The sequence below is a fragment of the Phyllostomus hastatus genome, unplaced genomic scaffold (genome assembly GCF_019186645.2).
Source record: "Phyllostomus hastatus isolate PE091 unplaced genomic scaffold, TTU_PhHast_1.1 phas_contig_209, whole genome shotgun sequence".
In the NCBI taxonomy this organism is placed as follows: domain Eukaryota; kingdom Metazoa; phylum Chordata; class Mammalia; order Chiroptera; family Phyllostomidae; genus Phyllostomus; species Phyllostomus hastatus.
This window is the reverse complement of record NW_025333735.1, coordinates 12804598-12818760: the sequence shown is the minus strand read 5'-3', so window position 1 is coordinate 12818760 and position 14163 is coordinate 12804598. Positions and strand designations below refer to the sequence as shown.

General features: G+C 33.7%; 1 protein-coding gene across 1 annotated transcript in view; it reads right to left on the bottom strand.

The window, feature by feature from the left end:
* Positions 1–365: 365 nt before the first annotated feature.
* The window catches only part of LRRIQ3 (leucine rich repeats and IQ motif containing 3), a 100767-nt gene continuing 86969 nt past the window's right edge, over positions 366–14163 (bottom strand). Inside the window, exons 8-9 of the mRNA XM_045835614.1 lie at positions 8607–9333; positions 366–522 (exon numbers count right to left, since the gene is read on the bottom strand). Coding sequence (XP_045691570.1) covers positions 366–522; positions 8607–9333 — 884 coding nt within the window. The remainder of the gene's footprint in view (positions 523–8606; positions 9334–14163) is intronic.

Genomic DNA, 14163 nt, shown 5'->3' with positions numbered 1-14163 from the left:
GAAATAACTGTGGTGAGATTGCCAGAGAAACTGAAAATCACTTATGAATTGCTACACTCTGGATATGAAACAATACAAGCAACATGTTTTACAACACTTCCTGCAATAAAGGAGATCAGTTTCACTGTTCCTTGGGGATGTGGATATATGTGGAAACTTTGGGGGTGACAAGTCAACTTGATTTAAGTTAAATTAGGAACAGTAAGAGAAACATTTTCATTACTTTTTATATTTTAGAAATATTTATATACAAATCCATCTTGTGACACAGAGTATTTCTTCTTTCATAGTATTATTTCAAAGTCCTTTAACTGAAAATAATGGTCCTAATTCGAAATGACCCTGGGGTGGGACCTGGCATTGGTTCATTCTGTCATTTCACTGGGAACTTTTAGGAGTAAATTTGCTTTCACCATGGCTACTCTTGCTTTAGCATCTTGTAATCTTTCAGAAGCTTTTTGGAAGCCAAGTGTATCTAAAACAAATTTTTCTTCACAGTGTCTTTTATATGCTTCTTGAGCCCTAAGAGGAAAAAAAAGGTAATAGAATAAGACACTTTTAAATTACTAAAAGCACAACATTCAGTCAATTTGTTAATAATAATTAAATGTAGTCAAAATAGACATATGCAAACAGAAAATAAGACAAAACTTCACTGATTTTTTTTAGTTTGCTGAAAGATTTAAAAAATTTTTTTAAAATATAATCTTTATTATATGTTTAGAACTTCACTTATTACATGGAATTTTATTATAACATTCACTAATATCGATATTAGGTTAATATTTCTTTTTTAAAGATTTTATTTATTTATTTTTAGACAGAGGGAAGGGACAGAGAAAGAGAGGGAGAGAAATATCAATGTGGGGTTGCCTCTCACACACCCCAAACTGGGGACCTGCCCGAAACCCACGCATGAGCCCTGACTGGGAATAGAACCAGCAACCCTTTGCTTCACTGGTGTTTGCTCAATCCACTGAGCTACACCAGCCAGGGCATATTATTAGGTTAATATTTCTAAGATCTCTATTGGCTACAATAAAATGTATGCAAACTATGGTTTACATTCCCAAAAAGCCATCTAAACCAGACTATGCCGTGATTTGCAGGACTTTTACTTAAGCCTCACTAAATCCAGGCTTCTTCTAGGACTCTGTTACTGATTGAACTGTGTTCCCTCCAAATTTATGTGTTCAAGTTCTAAATCCTAGAACCTTAGAATATGGCTATATTTGGAGAATAGGTCCTTTAAGAGGCAATTAAATTTAAATGAGATCATATGGGTGAACTCTAGTCTAATATGAGAAGATGAAGAGACACGAAGTACGTATACACACAGGACAAAAGCCATGTGAGGACACAGTGAGAAAGCGGCCGAGAGAGGCCCGAGGAGCAACCAAACCTGTCAGCATCGTGAGCTCGGACTTCTAGCCTCTGAAACTGTGAGAAAATATTTGCTGGACCATCTACCCAGTCTGTAGTATTTTGTTATGGCAGCCCTAGGAGACTAACACAAACTCTAAGTTAGAGAAAGATGAACCAGGTAACACTGTCACACCTGGAAATGCCAAGGACCTTAGAAGAATTTATTCATTCATCCTCATTTACTCAACAGCTATGTATTACAATGTTTGGCACACTCCCTAGATGCTAGAAACATAAAGATAAATATATGACATGATACATGAGAAGCTTATATAAAGGGAAGTAAAAGTATATAAATACAAATAAAATGCTATAATACCATAATGAAAGCACAATGTAACAGGACAGAATGAAACCTGAAGATATTAGAAAACATAATCTGGAGAACAGGCAGAGGGAAGAGGAGGAGGCTTCAGGCTCAAATCAAAGAAGCAAGGGCAGCACAGCCCCACAGGCTCTGAGAAGTGCCAACGCTCTGTCTGCCTAGGCAATACAGTTCTGGTAAGAACAGTAGAGCAGATAAGCCCAGAAAAACAGAATTTGACTAGGTCATGGTGTTCTTTATCATGAGTTCCTAGGGCAACTCAGAATCTAGATTTGGGAAGTGAAAATGGGGCCGAAGTCTAGAAAGTTTAAAAATTATTCACTATGTGATTTCAGAGAAGTTATTTTCATTCTCTCTGTCTCACTTTCTTCATCTTTGAAAGGGGGATAATCCACCTCATAGGATTTAATAAAGGACCAAATGAATTAACATATTTAAAAGCCTTAGAGGAATGCCTGACATTTAATAATTCCTTTTACTAGGCAAATAATGATGGCATTCATGGGGACAGAAAATGTCTGAAGAACAACGAGATGGGGGAAAAGACGGGAGTTCTGCTTTTGCAAAATGGAATGTTAAAAGCCGGCTGTGTGCCCTAGCTGGCGTAACTCGGTGGATTGAGCATGGGCTGTGAACCAAAGTGTCGCAGGTTCAATTCCCAGTCAGGGCACATGCCTGGGTTGCAGGCCACAGCCCCCAGCAACCGCACATTGATGTTTCTCTCTCTCTCTCTTTCTCCCTCCCTTCTCTCTCTAAAAATAAATAAATAAAATCTTAAAAAAAGCAGTCCGTTATTAAAAAAAAAAAGCCAGCTGTGTGGGTGGTGATGCTAAGGGAGCAGAATGCAGAGAAGCAAGGGATTGTGTTGCAGAGAACAGGAATGAAGCCATTCTGCTTAGGTGTGAAACCCAGTTCTGCAACTTATTGATTCAGTGATTTCTGAAAAGTTATTTTAAGCTATGTCGGTATCATTTTCTTCACCTCTAAGATGGGACAGTTCAACTCACAGGAGTTGGTAAGGAATAAATAACCTAGTACATTTAAAAACTTTAGAGGAATGCCTAGAATGTAACAACCAGTCAATGAAAATTAGCTGCAACTATTGTGTCTGGAACACTGGAAGATAATCTTGTCTGGACATGTAGCAAAGTAAGTCACCTCAAAAGGGACTTTACAAATGTAATTAAGGGTACTGATTAAGTCTAAAAATGCACTGAAATAGCTCTCCCACAAATAACAATTATATACTGTGGACAAAATGTAAAAAAAAAAAACTAAAAGAATTGAAGAGAAACACAAGAATTTATCATAATTATATAGTGTATCAGGATCAAACAATTGGAAAATAAAATTATGAAATAAATTCCATTTATAATACCATCAAAAAATCCTATAAAGTACTTTAACACAAGCTAAACAAAAATATGCAAGGCCTATCTTTGAAGATTACATGTTGTGCAAGTAAAAAAAGAATTAAAAATGATAAAAGAATTTAGCCATAAGTAAATATACAAGAGTCTCAAACTTTTTTTAAAATTTTGAGTGAGGTTTATTCTTTTTCTTTTCTTTTTTTTTAATGGTTCTTTTTTTTTAAAGATTTTATTTATTTATTTTTAGAGAGGGAATGGAAGGAGAAAGAGAGAAAAAGAGAAACATCAATGTGTGGTTGCTGGTGGTCATAGCCTGCAACCCAGGCATGTACCCTGACTGGGAATAGAACCTGCAGCACTTCGGTTCACAGCCTGCGCTCAATCCACTGAGCCACACCAGACAGGGCAAGAGTCTCAAAGAGGTAAGACAGTTCCAAGTATGATGGTGGTTTTGGATGTCGATGGAAGTCACTTTAAAGGTTGCTGGGATACAAATGTGTTTAGGTTAGGCAATCAAGAGGGTTGTTCTTATGAATTTAGGAGTTAACCATGATTAGAGGAGAATTTGGAGGGAGAAAAGCATTATAAATCAAGATATAAAGACCACAGTGAATGAATGGCCAAGTAGTCTAGGAGGTCAACTAATGACCAAAACACAAAGAAGCAGAAGATGTAATTGGGCAACTGCCTCATGTGCCACATGAAGTCCTCCACACTAATGGATGCTGGACTTCAACATGGACAGCCTGCTGCTCTGCCCTGAACAGTACCATCAGTTTTTCAGAATATGGAGAATAATATTGGGGAAGACATGATCAGCTTACCTGGTACATAAGTTCTTTCAATTCAAAGTCTCGTTTTAAGTCATCCTTAAATGCCCCTGTGGATATTTTATCAACTTTCTAAACTAGAGATTTATGGTTTCCCTTCCTTCTTCCATTCCTGCTCACCCAACAGCAGGAACATAAGTCACTCTCTCAGTAGTGACTTCACTAGTTATTGACATTCATTAGAATGCTTTTAGGTAAAGTATTTGAGCCAGAAAAAAATTTAAAAACTCTAAAGTTTCTAGGCAGACTCTTCTGCTTGTTGATACTCTAGTTTTATTTTGAAAATATTTATAAATAAAACTCAATAATGCCTTTTAGGACAACATTATGTTGCCTATTCCTGTGTGCTTTCAAAGATAGTATCTTTGCAGCTGTTTACAAGAGAAGATAATTCAGTAAAGATACATTAGGAAGCTCACTTGATTCTGTATCTTCTACAAATTAATGATGGCCAGACAGTCAATTTGCTGTGATAAAATGAAGCTGATTAAATTTCCTTAACACTGATTTGCACTATATTTGTGTTTTGATATAAAAGACTAGCTTTCATTCTCTTTTCCAAAATATTTTTATTATAGAAACATTATTTCAAAAAATCTCTCACACACACAGAGTATGCCTTAATGAAAACTGTTTATAAATTATGGCAGGGAAAAACATAAAATATTTTATGCTTAAAAAGGTATTATATAAAGTACCTTAGTAAATAGTTTAAAAGGTGCTAGTTATAAACAGGAAAGGCAAATGTTTTCTTCTTGACACCCCTTTTTAGTACAAACTATTTTTTTTAAATGATGGCATTTATAAATGTAAATGAAATAGGCAGCTATAATGTTCTCAAGAATTTCTAGATAAGCTCTAAATATATGTATGTATTTACATAGTTTGACCACTTAAAATATAACCAGGATAAAGCTGTGGTTGTTAAGCTTAAATCTAATAGCAGAAAAAAAATTGTGTGAAAAACTTTGAAAGGGTTAAAAAAGTACTGGATGCCCTGTCTATTGTACCCTGCAGAGTTATCTGTGTATTTCAATCTCTTTGCGCTATTTTATAGCTCTGCAAGTTGAGAAAAACTATGAGTAATGCAAATGACCCATGTCTATAGAAATGTAAATGAATTTGTCCAGTTCAGTTGATTATTGCCAGTGGATAATGACTACATTTATTTTTGACATTTCTGATTGCCTGTTTATATGCATGCCCTTAGAATTCTCATCTGCATTGGTTGTAGTGTCTTACTAGTTTCTTCATTAATTAATGAGTTAAATAAAACTTTGACATGTTTATTTTATATTTATATGAGTCATGGTTTTAGGTTCTTAAAATATCCTTTGTAAAGAAAATGTCATGTATTTATATGAATATCATCAGCCATAAAAAAGAAGAAAACACTGCTATTTGCAGTAACCTGGTAGAAGTTGACAGCATTATGCTAAGTGAATTAGGTCAAACAGAGAAAGACAAATTCCATCTGATGTCAGTTACATGCAGAATCTAAAACAAACAAATAGATATAGAGAATAAACTGGTGGTTACCAGAGGTGGGGGAGGGGTAAAGTGGGTGAAGGGGGTTAAAAGATAAAAACTTACAGTTATAAAATAAATAAGTCATGGGGATGTAAGTACAGCATGTGACTATAGTTAATAATACTGAATATTTAAAAGTTGCTGATAAAATAAATCTGAAAAATCCTCATAAATAACACTGTATTGAATATTTAAAAGTGTTGAGAGAATAAATTTTAATATTCTCTTCACAAGAAAAAATTTAACTATATATGGTTTCAGAAGTTAGCTAGACTTAATGTGGTGATCATTATATAAAAATAGCAAAGCAGGATGCTATACATCTAAAACTAATATGTTATATGCCAATGATACCTCAGTAAAAATCTTTCACAACAAATAAAATTTAAAGTTACTAAGTGTAGGCTAAAGTATTTTGAATCAATATAAAATTTTATAATCTCCTTACTTAAGTTTAGTTTAAAATTAAAAAATCTGCATTATGGAATAATTAAATGCTTTTGCATTTGAGACAGGTTTGTCCCAAGTGTGTTCTGAGGATTAGTGTTCTCAGATGTTTCCTAAAAAGAAGGTTGTGTGGTAAAATGCATGTCTAAAATGTTTAAAATGCAACGATTGTTTTTTCTAGTAGGACTTCTAATGGTCTTTACCATAAGACTACCCACTGGGATGTGGAGGCCCTAGCTAATCCAATTTAATGTTTCTTAAGCAATCACACCTCAACTACTCTACCTTATAAAACTTCTGCTTGGTAAATATGGGTAAAGCCATATTCACTAGTTCCTACCTCTCCCTGTTACCTATTCTGAACTTTCCAATTTTGCTCATCCTCTCTGCAGACAAGGTTTCCCCCTCATATCTCTACTTTTCCAAATTCTGATCAACAATTGTAATTTTCCTATTCTTCAATAATTCAAATGTATGCTTAAATTTGTCACTGGGCTGTGAGTTCTTAGAGAATCAAGAATATCTTCATTATTTTTGTACGGGGTATAGGACAGAACTAAAATGAATTGACAAGTTAATGTTAAGCTTTCTCTTTGAAGTTTCCCTATACTGCTCTCACCTATTTATTTAAATTTTAAATCTGTACCTTGATAGTTCTTATACTATTATAGCCTGTGTTATTATTTCACTCAAGAAGTCTTATTACCTGGTGACCTAAATTTTCAGTTTCTTGGGGCCCAAGGCTTTTTATGTCCCCACATCACCTGGCATGTTCAACAGCTGGGAGTGAATTACTATTTGAATGTTTTGAAATGTAGCTAAGTGAGTACTCATTTGTAGAAATGCCAGTGATTACAGAGGGACAAAAAAGAATGGCAGGACAAATTTACTGTAATAAAATCAAGTACTTGTTCTAAGATAGATACCTATTCTAATGACTAGTGAAGCTATTCATAGGTTGGTTAACTATATTTTAGTATATATGTAGTAGTTGTGATTACATATCTTCAGTTTACAAACATTTAGAAGAAATGCACACCATGGCTGGTGTAGCTCAATGGATTGAGTGTGAGCCTGCACACCAAAGCATAGCTGGTTTGATTCCCAGTCAGGGCACATGCCTGGGTTGTGTGGCCAGGTCTCCAATAGGTGGTGAATGAGAGACAACCACACACTGATGTTTCTCTCCCTCTCTTTCTCCCTTCCTTCCCCTCTCTAAAAATAAATAAATAAAATCTTTTAAAAATGTATTGCTTCTCATTCCAGTGGCTAAAGTATTGAGTACAAAGATATACAAAAAACACTTGTCTATACCAGCGTCTATTATATGGCCCAAATGGACTTGTTGGCACATACAACCATTAATTTAAAAACTGTGATTGTTACCTATTTTCTTCAATAAATAATTATTGAAGAGACTTTTGTAAACTGTTGTACCAAGCACTGACATGGAACGATAGACCAAATTATCTTATAAAGGCCTTCAGAAGCTTACCTGATATAAGCCCTTGTATAACTCCTTACAATTGAGATTTTTAAAAACTGTGGCAGTAACACCAAATGAAAAGGACTAACAGACTAGAAAAGCAGTTGGGGAGAGAGTGATAGTGAATATGTACCATTTCAGCTGATTAGATAATAAAAGGATAAATTTTGTCAGTGGTTGTCCAGTTCACACACTGTGTCATGGGGGCAGAAAGGGGAAAACAGTCACACTCAGCTGAGCATCAGCTACTACTGATGTGCTTTCCCCCTCACATGTGGGCACGACCTCTTCACCAGTCTCAACACCTCAAAATAACATTCACTCAACAACACAGAGTCTCTGTTGCATAATACGTAGGCAACAGAAACATTGTGGGCTTGTAGTGCCTTTGGGGAGTAAATATCTGAGGAAAAAAGGTGATAGAATCAGTTACACTTTAAGGAGAAGAAAGCACCAAGTTGAGTAGGGAGTGGTGAATAATGTAGTCTGTCCAGAGCAAAGAGTGAGGCTAGGGAGACAGCAAGGAGGCCAAGCATACAATTTAGTGACATGGGTCTCCACAGACTGGAAGACAGCATGATGTTTATCCTCTGAGTGGAAATGCCGCTCAGAGGAGATTAGATTTTGTAGACAATTGCAAGGTATCAATGTATTTAAGAAGTAAATGGCATGATAAGAACTTAAAAGATAATTTAAGTTTGTAGGCTGGAGAACATATATGATTGAAGAACAGATGGAGAATGGAGATAGGGGTCTCAATTGAAAGAATAATGTGAATTCTCAGAGGAACTATGAGAGCATGAATTATTTTAGGAGAAGTGGGATTGAATAAGGATCTGTTTGAGATTCCTTTTAGAAGTAAAATGAATAGGGAAACATATTAGATACTGGCAATAAGGGAAACTGAGTTGCAAAGGACTGAGTTTACTAGCACTGGTGAAGAGGCTAGTGATGATGCTGTTTACAGTTAGAAGAATTAATTAAGAAGATTTCATTGGATAAGGGTGGGGATGGGGAAATACTGAGTTGTATCATCTTTGGCAATATATTAGGATGTATTTGTCCATTTCTGTTTTCCAAAGTAAGATATACCATGTGATAAAGTACTGTTTATTAGATCTCAAAATTTAGTATGCAATATTCACATGAAATTGACTTAAACATTTCTATTACATCAAAATAATTGTACTTACCTAAATTCCTTATTGTATTTAACTACCTTCTTTTGATATTTTTCTGCTTCTACTTTTTTCTTAACAATCAGACATTTCTCTTTTAAGAGAGTTTCATTTTTTTTCAATCTGTCAATTTTATTTATTCCTTTGGTCAAAACAGTACGCTCATTATTTAATTGTAGAATTAATAAACGTTCTTTAGCTTTTTGCTCTTTTTCTTCTAAAAACAAAGCTCTCCTTTCTCTAACTTTTTCAAGGTAGTTGACTCTGTCCTGCCAAAGTCGGTATAAACCAGCCTGAATTGCTCTCTTATCTTCTGCCATTTGTTTTCGTGTAGCATACCTTTTCTTGTATAAAGTCTCTTGAACAATTAAGCTGGCTTTTTCTTCAGCAGCTTGAGCCTTGGCTACAGCTATTACTTTTTTCTTATGGCTATCCAGCTTCTTTTGTTCTAAGTAGTATTTATCAATATCAGAAGGAGTTTTGAGTTTTATACTAGTTCTGGGTGCTGTAAAAAACTCTCTTCTTGCATTCTTCTCCAAAGGCATGTGCTTTTTTTTAATTACTGGTTTTTGATGAGTGGTAGGAAATGGCATGGCATATGTAAGAGAAGAATCTTGTTTCTTCTCTTTCAATACTGCAGCATATTTCAATGAACCTGAAGAATGTATGAGTGGTTTCAACACTGATATCCTGAAACTGGCATGCAGTCCTTCATCCTCAGTGTCATGTTCAGACTCCTTATCTACATCACACAGCAGACAAACACAGTACATTATATAAGTGTTAAGCACAGTTTAATTTCTGTCTCAATTGTTTTGAAAAAATACATTAATAAAATTCACAAGAATTTGCTATTTATTTATATTAAGAAGCATTTTCCCCAACTGATGTTCCTTTTCAATTTGTGATTTGACAGTGATTTTGGAAAGAAAAAATCACTACTGAAGCATTTTAACACAGAAATGCACTGATTCTTATGTTTCCTGCATTACCTTATCTTTTTAAATTATTTAACTTGCACTGACTCAAAAGAAGTATCTTATACTTAAACATGCATATTATTTTTCCATATAGTTATTATCTCATAATTGCAAAGAACTCATAATCTGTTTTACCTTGTTTTCCTCAATTCTGGTGGGAACTAATAGCTGCCAACAACATTGCTTTTCCCTTCACTGGACACACAAAGGAACAAAATCTCTCAGCCTTCTTTGCTATCCTTGTGGCCATGAAACAACGTCCTCTCCAACAGAAAGTGGGCAGAAGTGATATCTGTCATTTCTATACCACATCTATTAAGAAACAGATGTGCCTCCTCCTTCTTTCTTCCTTTGATGCATGGAGCTAAAGATAGGGCCCTAGTAGATGGTAGATACACAACTCGGAAGTATCTTGGCTCACTGAATCCCTGCTTGAAAAACTACTAACTGATAAGGATTATCTAACTTGTAGTCTATGGAAGGCAGAAATAAAATCAGAGAGAAGTAACTGCCCCTATTTGCAGAAGACATAATCTTATATCTAGAAAACTCTAAAGACAAAACATGGTAGAACTAGTAAATTGAGTAAAGTTGCAGAACACAAAATCAACATATGAAAATTGGTTGCATTTCTATACAATAACAAAAAACCATCTGAAAAAGATATCCCACTACAATTGCATCAAAATAATGAAATTCTTACAAATAAATATTACCAAGCAGGTAAAAGATCTTCACACTGAAAACATTAAGAGATTGATGAAAAGAAAATGAAGAAGACATAAATAGATTTTTGTATTCATGGATTGAAAGAAACAATGTTGTTAAAAAGTCTATACTACCCAAAGCTATCTAAAAACTCAATGTAATATCTATTAAAACTTCAGAGGCATTTTTTACAAAAATAAAAAAAAATTCTATAATTCATGTGAAACCACAAAAAACAACAACAAATAGACAATCAGTCTTGAGAAAAACTAAGTTAGAGGCATAATACTCCTTGTTTTCAAAATATATTATAAAACTACAGTAATCAAAATACAGTAGTAAGGTATTGGCATGAAGATGGACATACAGACTAATGGAAAGAATAGAGAACCCAGAAATAAATTCACACATATACAATAAACTTATGTCTGACAAGTGCACCAAGCATACGCAATAAAGGAAGAATCATCTCTTCAACAAACAGTGATGGAAAAAGTGGAATTCCACATGCACAAGAATGAAATTGGAAACTTACTCACACTGTACACAAAAAAAATCACTCAAAATTGATTAAAGACTTAAATATCAGGCCTGAAATTATAAAATCCCTAGAAAAAATATAGGGGGAAGCATTATGACTTTAGTATATAAATCATAATAACTTCTGACAATAATTTCATAACTGTGACACCAAAAACAGGCAATAAAAGCAAAAATAGACAAGTGGGATTACATTATATTAAAAAGCTTCTGCATAGCAAAATAATCAATAGTGTAAAAAGGTAACTCACAGAATGGGAGAAATTGTTTTTAAAATATATATATTTTTATAAAATATGTGTTTACATTATATATATTTATATATTTTCATACATATTTAATAAAAATATTTACATTTTATATATTTATATATTTCAAAATACATATTTAACTCTTTATTTTATATATACCTATATATAAAATATATTTAAAATATATATCTATAAAATGAGTTAATCTCCAAAATATAAGGAACTCCTATAACTCAAAGGTAAAAAAACTTAACCTTCCATTTTTAAGTGGACTGAAGACTTGATTAAACATTTCTCCAAAGACACACAAAAGACTATCAAATACATGAAAAAGAAGCTCACTGTCACTAATCATCAGGGAAGTATAAGTCAAAACCACAATGAGATATCTGCTCACACCTGTTAGGATGGCTACTATTATAAAGACAAATACCACATGTGTTTGTGAGAATGTGGAGAGACTGGAACCTTTGCACACTGTTGATGGCAATGAAAAATGGATGCAGCCGCTATGGAAAAGGAGGTTCCTCAAAAAATGAAAAATAGCACTACATATCATCCAGGAATCCCACTTCTTATATTTATCAAAAAAAATTTAAATCAGGATGTCAAAGAAATAGTAAGACTTTTATGTTGACTGCAGCACTATTCACAATAGCCAAAGTGTGGAAACAACCTAAATTTCCACTAACAGATGAATGACTAAACAAAATATGGCATTACATACTCTGGAATATGTTCAGTCTTTCAAAAGAAGGAAGTTCTGCAATACACAACAAATTAAATGAGCTTTCCAGACATTATGCTAAATGAAATAAGTCAGTCACAGAAAGACAAACACTGCATGATTCCATTTATATGAGGTATCTAAAATAGATATTTAGGATTTTTAATTGCTATGTGTGGTCATATTAGAGTTTTCTATTTTTCTCTTTCCTAAATTATTAATTTCTAATTTGTTTCCATTGTGATTCATCCTGATATGTTACCGATTCTTTCATTTTAATTTATTTTTGGATAATGTATCTAGTATGTCTAAGACCCTATGAACATTTATCCAATCTCAGATCTCAAATTTCAATTTCAGTGATTTACTAATGTAACAGAGACTGATTTCCCCTGATGGCAAATACTTAAAATTACATATGGTCTTGATGAAGAACTTAATAGCTTCCAGCTTCTTAGAGTCATTTTGATTTATCCATCTATTAATTCATCTATCTATCCATTTTCTGTCTATGCATTTATATTTTAATAGCTTGAAAATTCAATCAAAATTTAGTAATCACAACTATAAAATTTCTTTTTAAAACTCCCTCAATGTCTGATTTTCCCTCTAAATTTTACTTTACTTTTTAATTCTTTGACAATTACTTGGTTTCTATGACTATTAGCCATCTTTCTTTAATAGAAAAATATTTTCTTTGCCAAACACATGAATCAGATAGCCAATATAATATATGTGAATATATATGTTATATATATATATATATATATATATATATATATATATATAAAACACTGAACACTTGCTATGTATAAGGTACATGTGTAAATATGGGATATGAGGCACTATGATAGGCATGATCCCAGGTCTCGAAAGGATGGAGATGCCATTTGTTGAAACAAGAAATACTAGGGAGAAATTAGATTTAGAGAACTAAGTTAAGTAGTCTATGTATTACTATTTCTGAAGTTTACAGTTTTCATATCCAAACAGAAGCTAACATTTTATTGTCATATTTAAATTCTTTAATTTTAAAAAATTTTAATTTTTATATGCCATTTTAAAACATTTAATTCTATAATGTTAATATGAAAATCATTTTAAAGTAATACCATATTCCATTTATAAGATTACCAATAATAATCAAGGTAAAAGCTGAGAAAAAAACACCTTTCTATAGTCTTTATTAATTATACCAGATGATTTTTGAGGTACAGCCATTATTTCCACAAACTGCATTCCTCAACACAGGGTATTTTTCAAATACAGTTTACCTTATGAAAATAAATGTTTGCTGGAAAATTATCCTTATATTTGTACAACATATGTAATTCTGTAAGACCGAGACAACTGGACCACATTGTAATTAATTCATTCTCAACTGCCTCAACAGGTAATTTTCTAATAATTTTAGTTATTTTTAGAGAGAGGGAAGGGAGAAAGGGAGGGAGCAAAACATCTATCAGCTGCCTCTCCTACAAGCCCTGACTGGGGACTGAATCCATGACCCAAGCATGTACCCTCACAGGGAATCAAACTGGCAACCTTTTGCTTTGTGGGATGATGCCCAACCAACTGAGCCACACTGGCCAGGGTCATCAGATAGTTTTAACTGTCACATGAAACTTTTAGAACTCACAGAAATACAGAATCCAGTACCATTTGTGGTCAACAGAGCTTGTTTAGTTCTTCTAAATGTATCACAGATTTATGAGTCACCTGTGAAGAAACAAATGGTCTAAGACTATTTAAAGCCAGTGCAAGAATGGTCTGAATGTTCACAAATGGCTCTGAAGGAGTTACTCTCTTCAGCAAAACTGCCTGACATCTTAACACAAGCAGATGGCCCTGTGTGGCCAGCTTTGGGGCAGTTTTGAATTCAGGTGAAAAGAATAGGAGGGAAAGGAAAAATAGTAAATATAAACAAAAAAAAGTTGAGTGACATCAACTTCTGTCATGCACTGAGTTTTCCTTGATCTGTTAAGGACCTAAATATTATTGAAATTATGGTGACACAATGGCTATTTTCTCCATTTGAGATGTTCTTGCTAACAATACAGAAGCATCTGAGATCTTCCCCCACTCCAGCCATTACATATACACACACAATGTGGTATAAATGGCCTAAGATACGATCCAAGATCATCATGAAACACAAATAAAGTTTACAGAAAACCGGGGCTGACTTATAGGATAGAAAGTTGCAGAGATATAGAGAAATTATCTCCCCATGTAATGTCATTAATATAGTTCTGATAATTAGACATAGTGTGTGCAAATGCTATCCAGGAGCCTATTTTTCTATGTTCTGCATGGGAAAAAGTCTAATGCATGCCATGCTAACCACAAAATCTTGTAATTTCCAA